This window comes from Zosterops lateralis (assembly GCF_965231275.1).
Source record: "Zosterops lateralis genome assembly, chromosome: 9".
In the NCBI taxonomy this organism is placed as follows: domain Eukaryota; kingdom Metazoa; phylum Chordata; class Aves; order Passeriformes; family Zosteropidae; genus Zosterops; species Zosterops lateralis.
In genome coordinates this window covers 18,667,475-18,687,384 of record NC_139769.1, presented here as the reverse complement: position 1 = coordinate 18,687,384, position 19,910 = coordinate 18,667,475, and the positions used below count along the sequence as shown (strand labels likewise).

The following is a 19,910-nucleotide window of genomic DNA, read 5'->3' as shown; positions in this document are numbered from 1 at the left end:
GAAACTTCCCTCTTTAACCCTTTATTAGATAGAAACTTTGGACTCTTTTGCTGTGTTATTGAAGAATCAAGCAGTGAGAAGACATGAAAAAGCAGCAGTGATTCTGAAACGCCAGTGAGCTGCTGCTCCTTTACAGACCCTGCCAGCCTTCAGGGCTCAGTACCAGCTCTGCCAGGACTTCTTTCCATCACTCTGTATTCAATTAGGAGCCTCTGTGGGATTGCATAGATAAGGTTTCTCTCTCTCCACAGTGATGGCAGGCCTAGAGTGAGGATGACAGCTATGTGACATACGGCCAGTGAACAGCAGGGCCACACAGTAAAAGTTGCAGAGCTTTATGAATGTTTTGCCATCCATGTGCTTTCTGCAAAGGTTTTACAATCTCATCCTCTACTCACTCAAGTCAGTTGCACCAGCTGGCAGGTAGGAGCTCCTCCATTTGTTAGGAAAGAGTTATTTAGCCATTTTCTTTGAGTAAATTTGAAATAAATCAGAGTAGCCTGTAACACACACCTCTGCCCTCATCCATTCTTCATGAAGTTGCAAGGGACTGTTTGTCCAAAATAGTGGGCAGTGCTGATGTGTGATATTAAAATACTATTTAGACATATGAAAGAAAAACACTTGATACTCCTCATGGCCTACAAAGCTCCTGCTTGAAGGTTGATTTCATGATTAATTTATGCCAGCATTATCCTTATTTTAGTGATACTAGAAGTGAAATCTTGCCCAAAGCTATCAGATAAATGAAGATAATACATAGAGCACAAATCTTTTTGAATGGTTACTATTTTAGGCATAGGCTGACAGCAGCAGGGCCAGAAGAACCTGTATTTATTTCTTTTTTTCTCTGGACATGCATCTTGCCATAGATCAGTTATAAAGTGATAGAGTCTGTTATCAGGCAACCCTTTAAAATCATTCAGTGCTGAGGGACACTGATTTCTTACCCAGATCCCTGTTTCACCTTTACTGCCAGCAATTTGCTCTGGTGGCAGCTCCCCTGTTAGGTACCAGAGAAGGTTTGTGTTCTTTTCTTTGTATGTTTTTTCAGTCTAATGAGGGAGAGAGACCCTAGATATGAATCACTGACACATACACAGAGGCAGCATGAAAATCTAGTAAGAGGCAGACTGATTTTCAGTAATCAAATAGTTTAAGCACTTTCCAATCATAAGCCTAAGGAAGGCAAGATTCCATAAAAAAATCTTTGGAAATAAAGTCTAAATATGGAATAGACTTTCTAAAATTGTAAGTTTCAGAAGTATTAGCATGACACAAAAAGGACAGTGTTTGACTGTAGTTAACAACAGACCTGATGGCATGATGATAGACCTACTAAAAAATCAGGAAAATAAATGCATGGTCACAAGAAGGCCTCTATAAAACTGACGGCTAAAGTCTTTTCCCCATGAGTTATGGCCTAGCTAAGAGAAAAAGAAATTAAAAATAAATCATGAACATCATGAACATCATGAACATTTTTACCAAGAATGCAAAATGTCCAATGGTGCTTCTGATTTCCAGATGTCTCAAGTAAGTGTTCCTGTCCAGCAGACTAGAGCACTGGTAAAATCAATGCAACACACACTGGCACACCCCATCTCAGCTAAGCAGACATTACATGTCCTTAGAAGTGCCTAAATTAGCAGTATAGTAACTTTTGGTTACACTCAAGTATTTCAATCCTTCCAGTAAGCCTGTTCAAGCTCAATTCCTTGAACCCCCACTTATCTGGTATTCAGAGTGTTACTGCTGTCTGTCTTGTTGGAACCCTGTTTATAGAACTGTACACTACAGAGAGATCAGGAGCTAAAAACAGCAGGCTAAATTGAGTATTAATAAATGCAAATAAATGCTCACTGGGGAAAAGCCAATTCTCCTATATATACACACTGATGGGTATTAAATTATTCAGTAACCTTCAGAATAGCTCTGTGGACAGTTCTGTGGAATGGCAGCTCAGCATTCAGTGGTACTTCAAAAAATAAATTAGGAATATGATGACAAAAATCAAAGCATAATTATGACAACATGTACATTTCTGGTGTGTCTGCATTTTGAACAGTGGTTGCAGTGGAACTAGAAAATACAGAGAAAAGCAGTAACAATGAGCACAGATGTGAAGTGCCTTTTGTACAATATGGCATTAAGCTATGGCTTTTCCTGCGGGAAAACAAGCAGTACTTGGAAAACACACTAGAGGTCTGTAAATTCTTGAGTGGCACAGGGAAGAAAAACAGGGAACAGTTGTTCATCTCTTCTCACAATTTAACAGGCAGAAGGCATTACCTGAAGTTGTTGAGCAGCTGGTTTAAGGAAATCACAAAATTAATTGATTTTTCCTACATATTATGTTGTGGAATTAATTGATATTCAGCATGGTAAAGCCTATGAATTTACATGGGGGGGGGGAAGTACGGGAAAGCCATTAGGGCTATTAAGCACATTGACAGAAGCTCTCATGTTAAAAAAATCATCAGGAAGGTACAGTGGGAAAAGAGCACAGTCTAGCCATGTTGTTCTTCCCTGCCTCCGGCAAGGAGGGAAGAATACAGCTGGACTGTGCTCTCTTCCCACTGCAGCAACAGTGCACAGCACAGCTGGACAAGACCCTGTGAGACACACACAGCCCTTCAGCACTGCACTGCCCTCCTACCACAGACTCACCGCTGCACGGGGATTGGTCCACATTGAGACAGATGCTGCTCCCTGCAGGATTTCAGGAGCATCTAAACTGACACTTCATAGATTAACAACAACAACAACAACAACAACAACAACAACAACAACAACAACAACAACAAAAGAGAGAAAGAAAGCGAGCTGAGCTTTCACTACTTCATGGGGGCAGCATGAGAGCTTTCTAACATTGCTGAAAAGGTCATGCTGGTATTCCAGGTCTTACTTGCAATATGCATATTTTAAGATCAAAGCCACAAAATCCTTCCCCAGCTTAGGTCCACAGCCACCCAGGAGCAGCAGCCTGGTACTCTAGAATTGTCTCCTGCAGCCACTAGGTGACTGACCAGAGCAAGCTCACAAAATGCCACCACAAAATGTGCAGGTGATGGCTGAAGCCCTGCTCTTCTGCAAGGCCAGAGCTCTGTTTAGGCTGCCTCTCATTCCTGCACCTCATTCTTTCCATGTAAAGCCTGTGGCTTGCTCAGACCTTAACCACCAGGGAGAACTGCAGGAACTACAGCTGCAGCCTGGAGGACCTTTTGGGTGGAATAATTCAGTGAGTGGAAGAGTTTAATGCATTTTGCATGAGTGAATCAGCTGATCATTTTAATGCAAACCTCTAATTTTCTTAACCCCCTCTCTTCCACACTGACTATCTAAAGAGGAAAGAAGTTAAGGATTACAGGAGGGTCAGACATGGGAGCAGAAGGTTTCACCCTGCAAACTCCAAATGGAAGTTCTTGTGTGGGCAGGATCAGTGCTGTGCCTAATGGTATCACAGTCTGTTTCATGGATTGTCACTTTTTTCTTTACCCTTTAAAAAATGTCAAATTGAAGATGTCTAATAAACATCTAAACACTGCAAACTGAAAACTAAATCATCAACACTTGAAAGCAGCATTAATCTCACAGAACATGTCTGGCATCTTTATGTCCTGTGCTGCCATTGGGAAACTAGCAAGATGTATTAAAATAATCCTAAAATTCTAGTCCTTGAGGACTACTGACGTAATTCTACAAGACATTACTCAAGAAAGAGAATCTAAGAAGCATGCTAAAATACCAAAATACTTCTAAAAAAGACTAGGATACAGACTGATGACAAACTTTTCTTATTCAACATTTTATTAAAATTGAGCTATTTTTACATATTTAAAATACTTTATATCAAAATTACACAATATTTATGAAAACAATTGTATGCAAATACATAAAAATATGTAAAACCAGAGCTAAGCAATATAAAGCAATATATAGCATGTTTCAAAATGTATTTCAGGACTAGAATACCTGAGTGTTCAATAAGCTGTTTCCTGCATTTCACTGATTTTAACATTTAAATTTAATAATGTATCTGATCTCATATAAAGCACTTTGGTTGGGAGAAACTGCATGGAAAAGGCAGAGATCAAGCAGACATATTACTCAAGGCCTGTCTTCAGAATCTTCGTCCACATGAAGAGCCACTCTTTGAGATGCTAGGAAGGACTCCCATGTAGCAAGGCACTTGAAAAAACCAAACACATACATATGAGTACAGCAGAGAGATTTCTGTAAACTGTTAGCCAAGGAGAAAATGAATTAAAAAAAAATAACAGAATACATACACATTGTCACAAGCTGCTTTTGTAGGACCATGGTAAGAGCAAAATACGGTTTCCTAGGCAGCTCAGTGATATGCAAAATGTTAGCCAACATGCTGAGTGAGCTGTAAAGGTCAATTTTACATAATGACAAGTACACACTGTGAGCACTGTAATTGTATGTTGTAGCATAGAAGATGCTAACATTAATTATGCTCTTCTTTAGTCTCTTCCTTTAGTTACAGGCAAAGATCTCTTCGAAATAGAAAGCACATTGTCAGGCATTGTTCCCTTGTAATCTCTGTGGATTCCTAATGTATACCAAATTTTCCGTCCAAGCTAAATTAAACAATTTTTTTTTTCCTAAATAAGGAGAGAATTCATTTTTCCCCAGAGTAATGGGAAAGAAATAAAACCAGAAAGGCAGGGGCTAGGAGTAGGGAAATTGTTACCCTTACAGGTGGTATATATTGGCTTATGAAAAAATGCATTTACTACCGTAAATTTTTTTTTTTTTGAAGCATCAATTCTACAGGCAGTAAAATGAAAAAAAAAAAAACAAACCCTCTTGAAAAAAATTACTTTGGTTCATTTTGGCTTAAATGAGTGTTGGCAGCTTGGTGAGCCATTCTCAATCATAAATTAGTGTTGAGAGCCATGGCAAGGCTATCACGAGGTAACCTGTAGTGAGTTGATGCTTGTTATCCAAAGCACCAGGTTTCTTCTATTTCAAGCCTGTTAGTAGAACAGGACAGGCAAATTGCTGCAATAATTTCCTTGTTCTGATGCTATTAAAAGAAAGCCCTTGAAATGAAAATGTTCTTAGAAAAGTTTGACTTATACATTCATTGCTATTGTTCTTGACAATACAGCTGATTTACTACTTACTCTACACAGGTTTTTTTCATGAAGAATCTTTATTATGCACCATAAATAAGTCTTCTGAAATTTCCCAGGAAATACATATTAAAGCCTGGACAGCACACTTCATTTACCTGAACTTTGAATTAAACCAGTGCCCTGAAAACAGTGTTACTTCCTAACTGAAATCTTTTGCCATAAACTATTCAAGCCACAGCAACTTGCTAAGCCCAGCTCATTGAAACATCTCATATCCATCTCATTGCTTCAGAGATATGGAAATGACCCTGCTTGAACTTGCAGCCACCTAACTCCATTAGACATTTCTTGTGAATGACTTCCAAACTCTGCCATTAAATATGGAGATTTAATCATACTCCATTGAAGAACTAGGTCCTGGTATAACGGCATGTCTGTGTGTAAGCAGATGAGTGGGAGGATCTGATAATGTTAAATATAAGCTCAAAGAAAAAAACAAAGAATATACACATCATGACTAGAGCTGGGGGAATCCATGATGACATAAGGATACAGAACCAGGGATACCCATAAAATTAAGGGTGACAAAAGTAACAAGAAAAAGAAAGAACAAGTGAGCAGTAGCCCTGTCTCTGAAGACATAACAAAGTAGAACATGTGGGTCTGGCAGACAATGAGAGCAGTTAAAGCAGCCAACAGAACTAAAAGATCACAGAGAAAAAGTATAAGCTTATTTTTGCACAGGTTTTTGGCTTTTATCAGGCACAGTAAAGATGATTCCTGTTATTCACATTCTGCCCCTTAGACTATGGATACCATGAATTTAATGCCCCAGCCTTTCTCTACTGATCTGGCTGACAAAAGCCTCAAGTAACTTCTGTTGCTATTAGACACAACAATATTATGATGTTGTTCAGAGTATATCCAAGGTTTCAATTACTGTGAAAAGAGAGGACTAACAGGGTAAGATTCATGTGGAAATTTGCTTTCTTCATTGACTTTTTGGAGAAATGTTATTTTGAAATGGTACACCAGGGAGAAACAGTGAAGATACTGCCAGCCTGAACAGTGAACTGCAAGTGTTGAAAACTGATTTCTGATTTAAAAGGTCTTTTTGACCTTTTGTATAAAGCCTTTAAGTTTGATCATTAGATTCTCCTCTACTTCATGTGACACTGTGGCAGCTGAATCTATCTGAGAGGCTTGAGCTGGAACGTGGCGTCTTGGTTTTGAAATGTCAGTGAGGCAGCTGCTAGCAATATGTCTTCACTGTGGCACTCAAACTCATCAATTTCTGTTTGTTAGAGCCCAGCCTGGATTTCCATCCTAGAAAGCTGCAAGGCACAGCTGTTTTTCTAAGCTTTTTCTAGGTGTGGTACAAGAAAACATCAACTTTTTTGAAGAGTCTTTCATTGGCAATGACAGATTTTTTTTCTGAACCACAGTTTAATTTAATTACCACTTACGTCCATATTTTGTTATTCTGTAATTTCAGTATAGATGTATCAGCACTGGCTGCAATGTAAAAATGGCTTTGTGTTATCTTTGCAACACTGAGCCAAGCTGCACATGTTAAAATGCAATCACCAGATAGATATGATCTACTGAAGTCTGTCCAGACAAAGATACAAAGCATTTTTTTCACACAAGTTATTCAGCTTTTAATTTATCCCTGTTTATATAACCAAAACACATTTTTCAAAATGTAAGAGCAATGGTGGCTCATTTCACTGTCAGACATCACAGTGCTGCTACAGCTGACAAATTTTATAATTAACCACACCAAAACACAACTAGGTCTCTATGCCTTAGGCTCAAGCTTTTTGTATTGTGAAGCATGAACAGCACAAACGACATTTTGTTAGTGATGTATACTTCAACATTATCACCAAATGATTTTACTCCATTCTCCTGGGAGGTTGAAAATGGAGATCTAAATAGAGGATCAGCCAGTTTTCACAAAGGAGACAGAAAGGGAAAAAACCCCCAGAAAATCCAAACTGAGGAAATTAAATGTGTTTGCACAGGATTGAAATTCATAATCCAATTACTCGTAAAAGCCCAATGGAAAACATAAAAAAGCCTAAATACACAAAATGAAATAGCAAGAACTTAAATAAGGCTACTTTACCTAAAATTCTCTGCTTACTGCTAGAGGAGACATATCTATTCTGCAACATCATTTTTAGAAAAAGAAGCAAAAAAGTTTTTCATATAGTACAAATGCATATATAATGAAAAAGGAGATATAGAAATAGAAGATGTAGTAAAGATGCTAGCAGAAGCAGTGTGTCACACATCATGTGTGTTTCTGTTCCAGTTCCCAGTTATCTGTGGCTGATACCTTAAAAGTAGCACTTATGATGGCATTTTTGGAGTAGAATCTGAAAACGAAGTCTTGTTTGTGTCTGTGAGAAAATATTTTCATCATTTCTGTGTGCAGGGAAACAAAAACTAGACTGGACAGAAACAGTAATTCCCACTCTAAAAAAGGTCCTCCCAAAATTATTTTTGAAAAAAATTTTTAAAAGGTTGAAGTGAATGAGGGTTCAAAGATGGATCTGCCTTTGAAGCGACATGCACAGGGACAAACAGGCTCAGATGGGGGAGCTTTTGAAAATCTCATGAAGTTTGGTAGCTGAACTCCCAGGCATGGCTAAGGTAGGATGTGATCAACACTCAGGAACAGCCAACTTTCTGCTACATGACCAAATGACTGCTTAAATGCATTACTACAGAGGCCTCTAGGCTAAATAACAAACATCATGTATTTTTCTACAGCTTTTACAAGACCGAGAGGTACATAAGGGCTTTGGAGTTAGAGGGAAGTTGCTGTAATGGGGAATAAGTATTTTTTTGCCCTAATGAATCTTTTGGATCAATTTATGTCTCCATAACAACATAGGTCACAGGAATACACTGAATTGTGCTTGAAATACTTAAGAAAAACAGGAAATTATTTATAGTTTTGAAAAATAGTAAGGTGTGTCAATACCAACAACAATCTGACTATATCAAAGGTAACTGATTATCTGATTAAGATGCAAGAGTTTAACAGGATTAATTTCACATGTGATAAATAAAATCAAATGCTATGCTTTAAAAGAAAGGTTCATCCATGCTCAAGAAAAAACACATTCTTTCAATGCCAAAACTATCATCCTAGATTAGGAAAAAACACAAATCTGTTGGCGTTTCCTGTAGTACCCAACAAGCAGTGGAAACCCAAACACTGGTATATTTGCTGGATTTACAATGTCTAACTAGTCTTTGGGTTGGGCTGTAAAACCTAACCACTTATTTTGGTGGTTTTCCTGAAAAGGTTACCAAAATTCTTTAGTGCATATATATACTAGCTATACTAAACACATGGGAAAAAAAAGGACAAATTTAGCATGTGTTTAATTGTTTCTGCTCTTTGAAGACAAAGTTCAACAGTGCCTGGTTTGGTTCTGCCGGTCTGCAGCAGCAACACTTCAAACCTGCCAGTGAAATAACACTGCCAGTACCACCACTAACTCTCTATTCCTGCTTTGGGTTTAGTAATGCTGCATCTTTAGAATATCTATTTCTAAATTAATGAAAATATTCATGGTGACAATCAGTTTCTCAGATGAAAGCTCCACCCTGTGGACAGTTTGTGATTCCAGGTGTTTGGCCACTACCTCTTTTGGACTAAGCTGCTGGACAATGGTGTCATGACTAAGGCCAGATGAAAAGGAATAAAATAAATGGTACAGTGTTAACACATGCTGAATCAATGCTATTTACTTCAGAAATAGGAGTAAATTTATGAATTTTTAAAAATTAAAACCTTTTCATATTGTTTCAGAAAGTTCTCCTTATATTAGCAGTGCATTTACTATCGTTGTTAGTACAATATATTTTTGTTTTTAAGACTTTGTGGAATACAGAGAGACTTAAGGATGTATTCAACACTTTTCCAGAGGAAAGGAAATACAGAATTATATGAACCACTGAGACCAGCTACAGGAATACCAAATGATTGGTCAACCATGGTAATTCTTGGCTCCTAAATTATTTTAAATGTATTATAACAAAGCTTGCACATTATCACTTGAAAGCTTTTGTTTTCATAAGCCTGCACAGGAGCACCCTGTAAATCGGCAACACTGGGCTTTTATTCATGGTTTTGTTAACACAGCACTGAGAGACACAAAACAGCTGTAGAAACAAAGGAACACTTTGTAGTCAACTATAATAAATGCAGATAGCCAATAAACAGGAATACTACAGGAATAACTCTTAAATTTGTAAATCCAGAGAAACGTAATTACAGGTAACACTTTAACACTTAATGTGAACATTCATTCAGCTTAAGGAAGAGACACTCTTTTATGTTAGCTAAGTGATGCTTGACAAGTTGACAGCAGAATCCTTAGGCAACTACAATTAAGGAAAAACCCAAACAAATGTAAGGTCATATTCTTTGCCTAAATTGTGAGAAAGATGAAATGACATTTTAGAAATTCTAGAGTACATTGACATGCTGCTATGTTGTTTTTGACCACACTGGTTTGGGCTTTATACAGTTTGGAAGGACTGCACTCTACTGCAGACTTTGGCATCTACAAGATGCCTGTCTCTCATTACTCTGTGGTTCCCAAAATTAAAGGGATGCAGAGAACGACCATGAACAGAATTTACTCCTTCTTTGGTTGTGTGCCTGGGAAATGCAGTCAGAATAATGAGAAGCACAGTGAAATGCTGCTGTAGAGAAGAGAAAAGGACACACTGCTCATGGAGAGGCAATAATAGTTTAACTGAGGGGTGGGGGAAGTTGTGGAAAGGATGAGAAGCAGGTAGTCACTAAGTTAGAAAGCAGGAGGTGATTTCTCATAGGAGTTGGAGAGAAGAACTGGGCAACTGAATCACATCCATAGCATCCATGGTACCTGGGAAAATTCACAGAACATGCTCTGGGCAAGAGAAAAGGCAGGAAATAACACAAGGGGTGTTACAGCAAGAAAAGGCTTAGTAAGCATCAAATGGTGCATCAAAAGTCTGAATGAGTAACTTCAGACATGTGAAAGAATGCTAATGAAGCAAGTAATGATTGAACAAGTGAAAAACACTGTAACAGACACTGTGTTTGTGCATGAGTTTAATGAGTCAGACTCAAACTATTACATTTAAGGTTGGATTCTCTTTCCTACTTAAAGAATAAAAATAATACTCTGCTTCTCAGGTTGTTGAGATGCCCTTCCTGAAGTTTTGCTCCCAAACAGCAGGAGCAGATGTCAGAGCTTTTTTTCCTGCAGCTTTCAAGAGTACACACTCGTAGTTTGAGATACATGGGCCTCTGAGAGTAATCAGTAATATCACTTAATTAACCATCACCATTAACCACAGGTCTTAAATAAAGATGTAGTTTAGGTAAAAACTCCCAATCAAAATATTAACTTTATCAAGTTCTTTTGAACATCAGGGTTAGATAATGATTTTCTGATAAAACAGAAAAAAATTGGTAAGTGCTCACTTTGCAAACAAACAGTGATAGAGTTAGCACAATGTTGCTTATTATTGCAATTGCTGTAGTAAGATAAGGTGCTTTTTCTAAAATATAGATCTACAAAGATGTAACAGCAAAACCATTCAATGAAGATTTCAAGATTCAAGAAAAGCACCAACAGAAGATTGTGTCTCAGTATAAACTGATTTTTCTGGTATTTCAGAGGTATTTAAGGAGAACCCCTGGCAGTTACAGAGACAGCTGAATAATTTTCTGCAGTTTGTGGCTTAAGAATAGTAATTTCATGTACAATATGAGCTTTGGTGTTCTGAATTAAACTTCTAATTCAGCAAAAAGCATTTCTAGACATGAATAAGAACCAAATAATTATTTTTATATTTTAGCTAATCATTCACAAAGAAAATATTCTAATACATCCAGCATTGTTTTAACATACATATTGCTGCTATAGAAGTCAGACCATCAATAAATGAAGACAATGTTAGAGGATGCCAAAAGCTTGCTGCCTGATTTCTGAAAATATTTTGATCTTAATATGTAACAACAGATTGTCAATGTCCATGCATCTCACATACTGCATGTTAATTAATTAGACTTGATGATCAAGAGCTCCTTCTTTTCAATTTTGTTTTAACAAAATGATTTGTAAAATCAGAGCACTGCCATTGGCTAATAGGCTCAAACTACAGGACTGAAGTTACAGATACCAAAATACATCTGTGAAAATGACTAATTTATGATTAATAGATGGCTCAGTGCATTCCATTTTCTCCCAAAAGTAAGGAGAAATTATTTTAAAAACTTCAAGACATCTGGAATATTTTCAAAATGCGCATTTCAATCAACATTGTGTTCCCCATGAGGAAACTTCAAAAAATGCTTAATGTATTTTGTTATATGTTTTCAAATTCTCCTTCCTAGCATATCTTCTTGGAAATTCTTACCAAAAAAATTACCTGTGGCATTTGAGCTGAAAATAAAAATCTGATGGAATCACACCAAAAGGTTTTCCTTATACAGGTCTGAGCCTTCCAGAGAGCTTCTTCATGCTCTCAGAGCAAAATGTTTCCAAACTGAAATATAGCAGCTGACATTGAACTGAAAATCATGTTCCAAGTTGTAGTGGTTAGTAAAACAAGAGTGCCCTCTGTCGATGATGAACTCAGGATCAACGACTTGGGCACAATAAAATACATTCTGCTTGAAATCTCTCAAATTAAGGATAACTGCCACACTATTCCCACAGAAACTGATTCCCAAGTTACTAAACGTTTGAACTAAAATGGAAAAATTCCTTTTACACAGAACACATGGACTTCTTCACTGAAATAATGAAAAAAAAAAATAGTGAGAAAGAGTTTTACCTCTTCATAATAACGGAGATTATTCTCAGCCACGTTAGTGAATGTTGATCTCATATCCCACTGCATGTTCTGCTTCCATCTGTCCCAATCCGCTTTCAAAGCATTATTGGCACGTTCAACTTTGTCTTCAAGTTTCCCAATCTCTTCTGAGAACTAAACATTAATTGTAAGCATTAAAAAATATTAGGAAAATCACCATTTCCAAAATTCTTGAAATCAATTGACTGTAGTGGAGATGAAGAGAATTGCAGAACCAAGGCTGGTATTTAACTCAGCAAAAAAAGTCTTTCCTCAGGAATAAATTTAAAATTAATTCTTAATTAATAACTCACTAAAATTTCTGAAATATTAGTAAGAGAAAATATAGACCAAAATTAAAGTGTTCCTGGAGATATTTTTAGTTACTGAGAAGTTACAGATTCTGGCATCTCTTCACCAGCACTTGAATTAATACATCCAAAAGGAAATATATAGAGGGCTTTCCTGAAGCAGAATCAATTGTACAAATTAGATTTGGCCAGAAAAACTAAGAAAATCCCGACAGAATATTTGATTAAAGGAGAAAACAGAATGGGGAGAAGACAGCAGAAATCAAAAACGTTCTTATTTCTTGCCTGTCACATTACCATCTTTTCTTGTGGAACTGTGTGTGACCATATCAGAGAAAAAGAAATACAGAAGCAGAGAAAGAAATTAAATGAAAGGACTTCTACAGAGAAGAAACTTTCACAGCAATCCAGGACCCAAAACCTTGAGGGCTACTGTACAGACATTACTTGCTTCTAATTACTGCAGATGCACAGACTTGCCAGCTAATGGGAGTAAGTGGACAGCAGCCCTGCTTCCTGAGTTTTTCTGCTCTTCTCAGTAATTTTGTTACCTATTGTCATTTACTAATCATCTGTGTCTGTTCTGGCTGGCACCAGGTCACAGAACGAGGCACATCTCTGTGGCTACAGTGCAAAATCATCTGCTGCAGAGATGGGGCTGCAGAGCCACCGTCTGCAGCAGGATGGAGGGCAGGCACAACCACCAAAACAAGGAACATCAAGCAGGAAAACTTAATTGCTCAAATTGTTCCATTGCAACTCAGGCTCCATACATTTCTTCTTCATCCTTTTATTCTGCCATAAAGCAAATAGTTTGTTCCTCACACCACACCTGTGTAAAGTTGGATAGCTACCTTTGCTTTCTGCAGAGCTGGTGTTTTCACTGATAGGAAGTTTAGGATTCCAGGACTTCCAGGATTTTTAGGAATGCTTACCTCCTGGTAGAACATAGAAAAGTCAGAACTTAGAGCAAGACATGGAAAGTCTGGGTGCACAGCCTCCAGCTTAGACCATGCAGGGGAGGACAGTGATTGAGTCCAACAGCAGTGATGCTGCCACTGGACACAAACTGAATCATCAAACACTGCCTGAAACAGTCACAGAACCTGGATCCCTTCAGGTCTTAAAAAAGCCAAGAACTCCTTAGCTAATAATACTGAATCAATGTTATCTACAGTCAATAATAAACACATATAGTTAGATTTGATTTCTGCACTGATTTTTGTGGCACACTTCTAGATTAATGAAATACTGGTTATTAATTAGGAACAAAATGAAAAATAAAAATATTTCTACTTTACTGAAAATTGCAAGTTCAGTTATCTGGTCAGACCACTAATCAAGCTACAGACAAGGGTAATTTCAACTACTAACACTGCATTCAAAACGAAAAGGTTAATCCAAAGTTTAAATGTGGGGGAATTACCTTTAAAGGAATTACAGACAACTGGATTTGGTATTTTGACCATATCCATGCTAATTGCCTTTCCTTCAAATACCAAAAAATGAATGCATACAGAATACTGAAAATGATGACATTTTAAAGATGATTTAGAGTAGGAAAGGCAGTTAAATCCATTCTCTGCTTTTGCAAAAAAAAAAAAAAAAAGTTCCTATATGCACTAGTCTACACACATAAAGAACTTGTCTGACTTGTCTGACTTAGAAGTCCTGGCTGCAGCAGCTTCCCCTTCCCTTGTTCTTTATAACTTTGTAACTTTAAGTAAGTTATTTAGCAGTTTGTTTTTATCTAGCCTTTTCCAGGAACCATGAATTTCTTCCATACTGTAGTCAGAACATTATATGGACAGGCAGACGGTTACACAACTCTGCCTGGATATGCAGTTTAAACATTCCACTCTAAAGCCCACAAGAAACCATGTGTTGTATTAAAGCAAAGGTTGGACTTAAGGTCTAAAGACAGCATAATGCCACATCCCCATGTCAAGTAGAGACGTTCAAGGTCTACTTTTTCAAAACTGAAAAAAACATCAATGCTACTCTCTTTAGCTACCATGACAGCAGAAATGAAAGACGAATGGCTTGGACTTAACAAAAACATGTACCTAGTGTGCTCCTCATTTACAAGGTGTAAATTGTTACAGTTGATCCTGCAAATTAAACAGGATTTGGACTCCATTTTCTTACACTGATCTCACTGAGGCAGCCAGTGTGAGAAATGAAATCTCCCATCAGTGATGGGGAGGCCAGCACAGCACTAATCAGACACGGGACCAGAGCACAGGAAGGGGGGAGCCAGGCACTGCTAGGGCAGAGTGCTGCCAGACATGGACTGTGTGACAGGAGTCAAAGAGACCTGGCCCAACAGCCAAATTACATGGTAAGTGACACAGCATTTTACACTATCTCACTATGCAAAGTAGCACAAATTTCTATCTGCTACGTGAATTAATCCTACAGCTTGGTGATGCTTTTTAGCCTGGAGTTAAAACACAAAATATATTCAGAATGTAACAGATTCAGCATTTCATCTCTTTACTACTCAGTTTCAAGCCTGAACACTAGAATCCTTAAATTGGCATTTAATGCTATCTCGCTCTGTCAGAGCACATTTATACCAGCCTTTTTTCAGAATTATTATCAGCCCTAGTGACTAGACTAAAACTGTTAAAAATGCCCAAACCATAGAGGGATACACTAGCATTGCTTTGTAACCTTCAGGATGGAGTGCGGAAGTCATGGAGCAGCATATCTCACCATCTTTACGGCCACTGGAGGTAAGAAATATCTAGATAAGCAGGAGGGTACCCAAGTCCTGCCCAATCTCTCTGTCAGAGCCTGCATCCAAAATCACAGTCTTCAAACCATCCATACCCTTAGCAACTGCCTCCTTTGTGGACCAAATTTTGGAGTAGAAACCAAGGGTTTGGCTTTTGTAGCACCACTACAAGCAGCTTTCTAACACAGCTCAAGAAAACATTTTTTCCCCAGCCGATAAGTCTAATGTCCCATAAGGTTTAATTTGCAATTCCAGCATATTTCATCTGCACTGACCTTAGGGATGTTTTGTATTCTTCTGCTATACAACCTTGTGTTTGTTAAATCATTTGATGTTTGCCATGACCAATGCTAAATATCTCACAGTCTTTTATCAGTTCTAAGGACAGTTTGAGACTCCTTATCTGTGGTGGAAATGTACTTCAAATGAGATTAGGGTTCATGCCACTCATTGTCAGCAAAATTCCTGGCTACTAGATTGCACTGACAAGTTCAATCTGACATCTATGAGATCATTAGAAGCTACAGGAGTTCTGCTTAGGAAAAGATATGTGCAAATACACCCAAACTTGGTGCCTGACGCCCATTCCAGCAACATACCTGTGTTATGACCACCTTTTATTATGAAATAAGTCTAGTTAGAAATGTCATAAAAATATTTCAATACATAATAAAAATGAAAACATATTTAAAAATTACCAAGAAAATATTCAAGTCACTTGAATGGTTAAAAATAGCAGTACACCATTCTCTGTTGCCAAATTATCCTTACTAGAAAAAGGCTTCAGCTTCTAATTAAGAAAAAGTCTTCAGGATACAGCTGCCACTCAACTAGAGAACACAGGATTTTATTACCCGATTAGACTAACAGACATCTGTTTTACTGCTCTTCTGAGACTGCAAGGAGAACCTGGCTTTCAAAAACAGGATTCTCTGAAATTACTAAGAAATAGAGGGTTTGGAAAGATAAAGCAAAGATCTGAACACCTGGGTAATCAGAGTGTCCAAAGCCTTTAACAAACTGTAAATGCAGATATGGAAACATAATACACAGTGAAAAAAATAAGTTTGGGCAAACTGACTTCAAAGTCCTCCTGGAGGCAAGTATGAACATCTCAAGATGGAGTAAATCACTGTCAATATCAAATCAACATGGTATGATCAATACTATGCTTAAATAAAAATATTCCTTTTTTATTTGTAAGAGCTCAGGAAAAGGGAGTGCATGCATGTTGTCTGAGAACTCCATCAGATTATAACAGAAATGTATCCTGAGAAGATGGCACACCCTGCCAGGCTGTGGTGTCTTTTCTCCAGTAAATAATGAGTCTGGCTGCTAAACAAGCTGTATGGAGCTGAATTCGTCACTGAATGCACCTGCCATGGCTACCCAACTCCCAGCCTAAGGGGCTTCACCAATTCACCGTCCTCTGTGCATTTTATGAGCCTCAGGCTTTAAACTAAGGAAAATGGACAGGAGAAACAGCAAAGAAAGTAGAAAACCAAAAACAAATTACAGAACACAAAGGCAGTAAGCAAACAGAATTTCTGCTTCAGGGAAAAAACCCAAAACCAGAGAGACTTACTTAATGTCCCTACTGAAATACAGAGGCAAATTGTTATATAAGATACCATAGCCATTGTAGATACCAGAGATCAGCAATGCATTCTTATTTATTCATCTCTGTGCCAAAAAATCAAATGAAAATATGCATTTCAAGTGCCATAAACTATCTAAGCAGCTCATCTTTACATGGAAACTAATTACAACAAGCCTAATAAAAAGTGTCTGAAATGTTAAGGATTTTCTCCTTTGATATACTAAAAGTTATTTACACTGTATGTCAAAAATGTTAAAAATGTCAATTCTCATCCAAGAAGTTGTTTTTAATTGGCTGCTGAGCCTTGCTGGTGGTTTTGGGGATGCCTGTTCCCATCAGGTACCAGTTCCAGTTTGACTTCACTAGAGTGAACCGAGGTTTCATACTGGAAGCAAAAAAAATATCCCTGAGCCAACTAGAAAAAAACCAGAAACCTGAAATAACAGAATGCAGAACATTTTAGTTTAAGTAAGTTTAATGAACAGCTTTGCTGATTCTAATCACCTTCTCTACTTCTCCTACATCAATGAAGCAGCAGCTACAAGAGCACTGCAGCAACTGTTACTTTCTTTTAACTCTGAGTGTGGAAGCAAATAGAAAAGCTAAAAGGAAGCTGTGGTGCAGTCTGTGCTGGCAAAGGCCAGGGGTGGCCCACCATGACCAGCTACTGAAGTGCTGCTTTTCTCAGGATGGCTTTGCCTGGCACAAAGGGCCACCAGAGGTGTGGAGACAGCACCAGCCCCAGCAGGTGGCCTCAGAGGGCACAGGTCCTTCTCCACATCTCCTGCTGTTACAGTAAGGCCTGGATGAGTCCAGCTTTCTGAAAATACTCACCAGATCCTTTTCTGTCTTTTTATTGGCTAAAGCATCGACTTTGGAATCCAGCTCCCCTTGGATTTGGTCTCTCCTTTTCAAAACACCCTTAGCATAGAAGAAGGAAAAAAAAAAAAAAAGAAATAAACTGCACCAAATGTTAGCTCTTTCAGAAAACCATCAAACATGACATGATATATGTTTTATTAAAAAAAAAAAAACAACAAACCATGAAGATTTATTTTTCCATACCTGTATTTTATCTTACAGCTTTTTCAATAATCTTACTAAATCCACAGTCAGTGCCACAAGAATCTGCCATACACAATATCACTGCCAGTTGTATGAGCAGAACTGATACAGCAGTTTACTTGGTATCAGCTTAACTTACTATATATTTATTTAAAAACAGCAACATGAGTTTGCCAAATGTCATGAACAGAAGTATCTTCGAGTAAAATTTACAATATAAAGTAGAATGACTAGAAATAGTATACAAGGAATTACTGAAATTGTGACTTTAACCTTCAATACTAATTTTTAAGTGGCAAATATAGTTCTGGCAAATCAGAAAAAAACCACAGAAAAATCAGATCAAGGTATCGTAGGAATGACAGCTTTTCTACCATTAATATATGTGCTTATTTTCAGCATATGCAATTTTTATCTCCTTTGAAACTATCTTATTAGGTATTGGGTTTTTAGCATAATGTCTAAAAAAAAAGATGAGAAAGGGGAAGGAATATTACTTGTTAAACTACAAAACAGGAACAGTATTATCGATTCAATTTCCATTTCTAATGCTCATTTGTTCTGAGACCTCAGTGAAGCCTTACAAGTGTTTCTTTGTCTTAGCTTCCTCATCTGTAAAAGCACACTCAGGTATGTTTATCTTGCAGAAGTGTTGCAAGGCTTTAGTCTTTTTGAAAAAAAATCTGAAGCGGGACATATATAATTACAAATCTCAAAAGCTTCTTTTACATTACCTTGCCACAACTGGTTTTACTGCTTCTTCTGCAAAGATGTTCAGTATTCACCTCTAGCACAGGGCATGTTGAAACAGCACAGGGCACAAGCAGCTTTACCTTCTCTAGCTCTCTTATTTGACCAAGTTCTCTCTGAAATCTTGACACTTTATCAAACATGACAGAATACTTTTAACAGCTTAATTTTCAAATAATTTTTCAGTGTTTCTTTTTGAACAGGTAAGCACTATTAAAAATTGGCAGACCTGGCTTTGGGCATTTCTGAGCAATAGATCAGCAATATAGACAAATGCTCATCAAAACCTTGGAATCTTGTGGGCCAAGGTCCCTGCAATGTGGGGTTAAACACACCTCTGTAAGGCTTACTACTGGGTGACCTCCACAGGCTATTTTTAGGTATTTTATTTTAGTGACTACTATTTCCCTCTCCAAAGTGCAAGAAGGAAGCAAGCAGTAAATAAAATAAAAATCCATGGTCAGTGAAGGGAAAGGAACAGTTGTGGAATGAGCTACTGAAGGAAGATTTCTCCTCTGGACAGGATCTCATGGCAGCTTAATACCATGTTGCAAGTGCTGCATCAAGACAGCTACAAGCAGAAAAAAAAATGCAGTGGGCAACAGTGAAGTGTGCAGGAAGACCTGGGCAGTCATCCTGGGGCTTGTCCCCAGAGACCTCTCTGTGCTCTGGACAAACAGAACGTCTGCCAAAGGGTGAGGGTGAGTCAGGCTGCAAAACAGAAGGCAATAGGGGGCCAGCATCTCCTCATGAAGACTGTGATTGCTTATGGGCAACAGACACAGAAATTCTGAAAAATAAGGTTGGAAGTGGGGGAGAAGATGACTTGCAATTGCTAGGGCACTAATCCCTTCAGATCTTTAAGCAAAGCAGTACCTACCTCCATCTACCAGCAAATAATGAGGCCCCTGAAATACAGATTTTTGTATGGCCCCCTTTTCTGTGAAGCTTGTTTTAAAGACAGCAGTCGTTGCAGCAGGCAATCCTAACTCCAAATAGATAAGCCTTACTGAGAAATTTAAAATACCCTTCAGAATTACCCACCAAAGGCTCAGGTAACTTGGGTCTTGCTCTAGCTGTGGACTGTAAGATTCTTGCAAGTCCCTACCCAGAAACCACTGCAGCAGGAGCTGGGCTCCCAGCAGTAACACAAGAACAGATTCTGCAGCTGGTATTGCTCAAAACCTAGACAAAGAGGGGTTTGTACACATGTTCCGCTTTCTGTAGGCAGCAAAGTGGGGATTATGACATAGTGAATTCAGTTACTTAATTATGTTGATTATCCACCAGCACTGACTGTATCAACTCTGGAGTCTGATTTTTTACATCCTCTCCAAGTGTAAGAAAAATACATACATAAAGGGAACTGAGGGCAGTAGCTTATGGCAAAGACTAACACATGCTTATATAATAGTGCAGGGACTGGAAGTTCCCAGCTGTTATAGAAAGAGAAAACATAC

The 19,910-nt window shown here is 38.0% G+C and overlaps 1 protein-coding gene across 1 annotated transcript in view; it reads right to left on the bottom strand.

Annotated features, from left to right (window-relative positions):
• Window positions 1-3,799: 3,799 nt before the first annotated feature.
• Window positions 3,800-19,910, bottom strand: part of SNX7 (sorting nexin 7) — a gene marked incomplete at its 5' end in the record, with an annotated part of 28,429 nt that continues 12,318 nt past the window's right edge. The window contains 3 exons of the mRNA XM_083868114.1: window positions 3,800-4,191; window positions 11,967-12,119; window positions 17,470-17,556. Coding sequence (XP_083724240.1) covers window positions 4,111-4,191; window positions 11,967-12,119; window positions 17,470-17,556 — 321 coding nt within the window. The 3' untranslated portion in view covers window positions 3,800-4,110. The remainder of the gene's footprint in view (window positions 4,192-11,966; window positions 12,120-17,469; window positions 17,557-19,910) is intronic.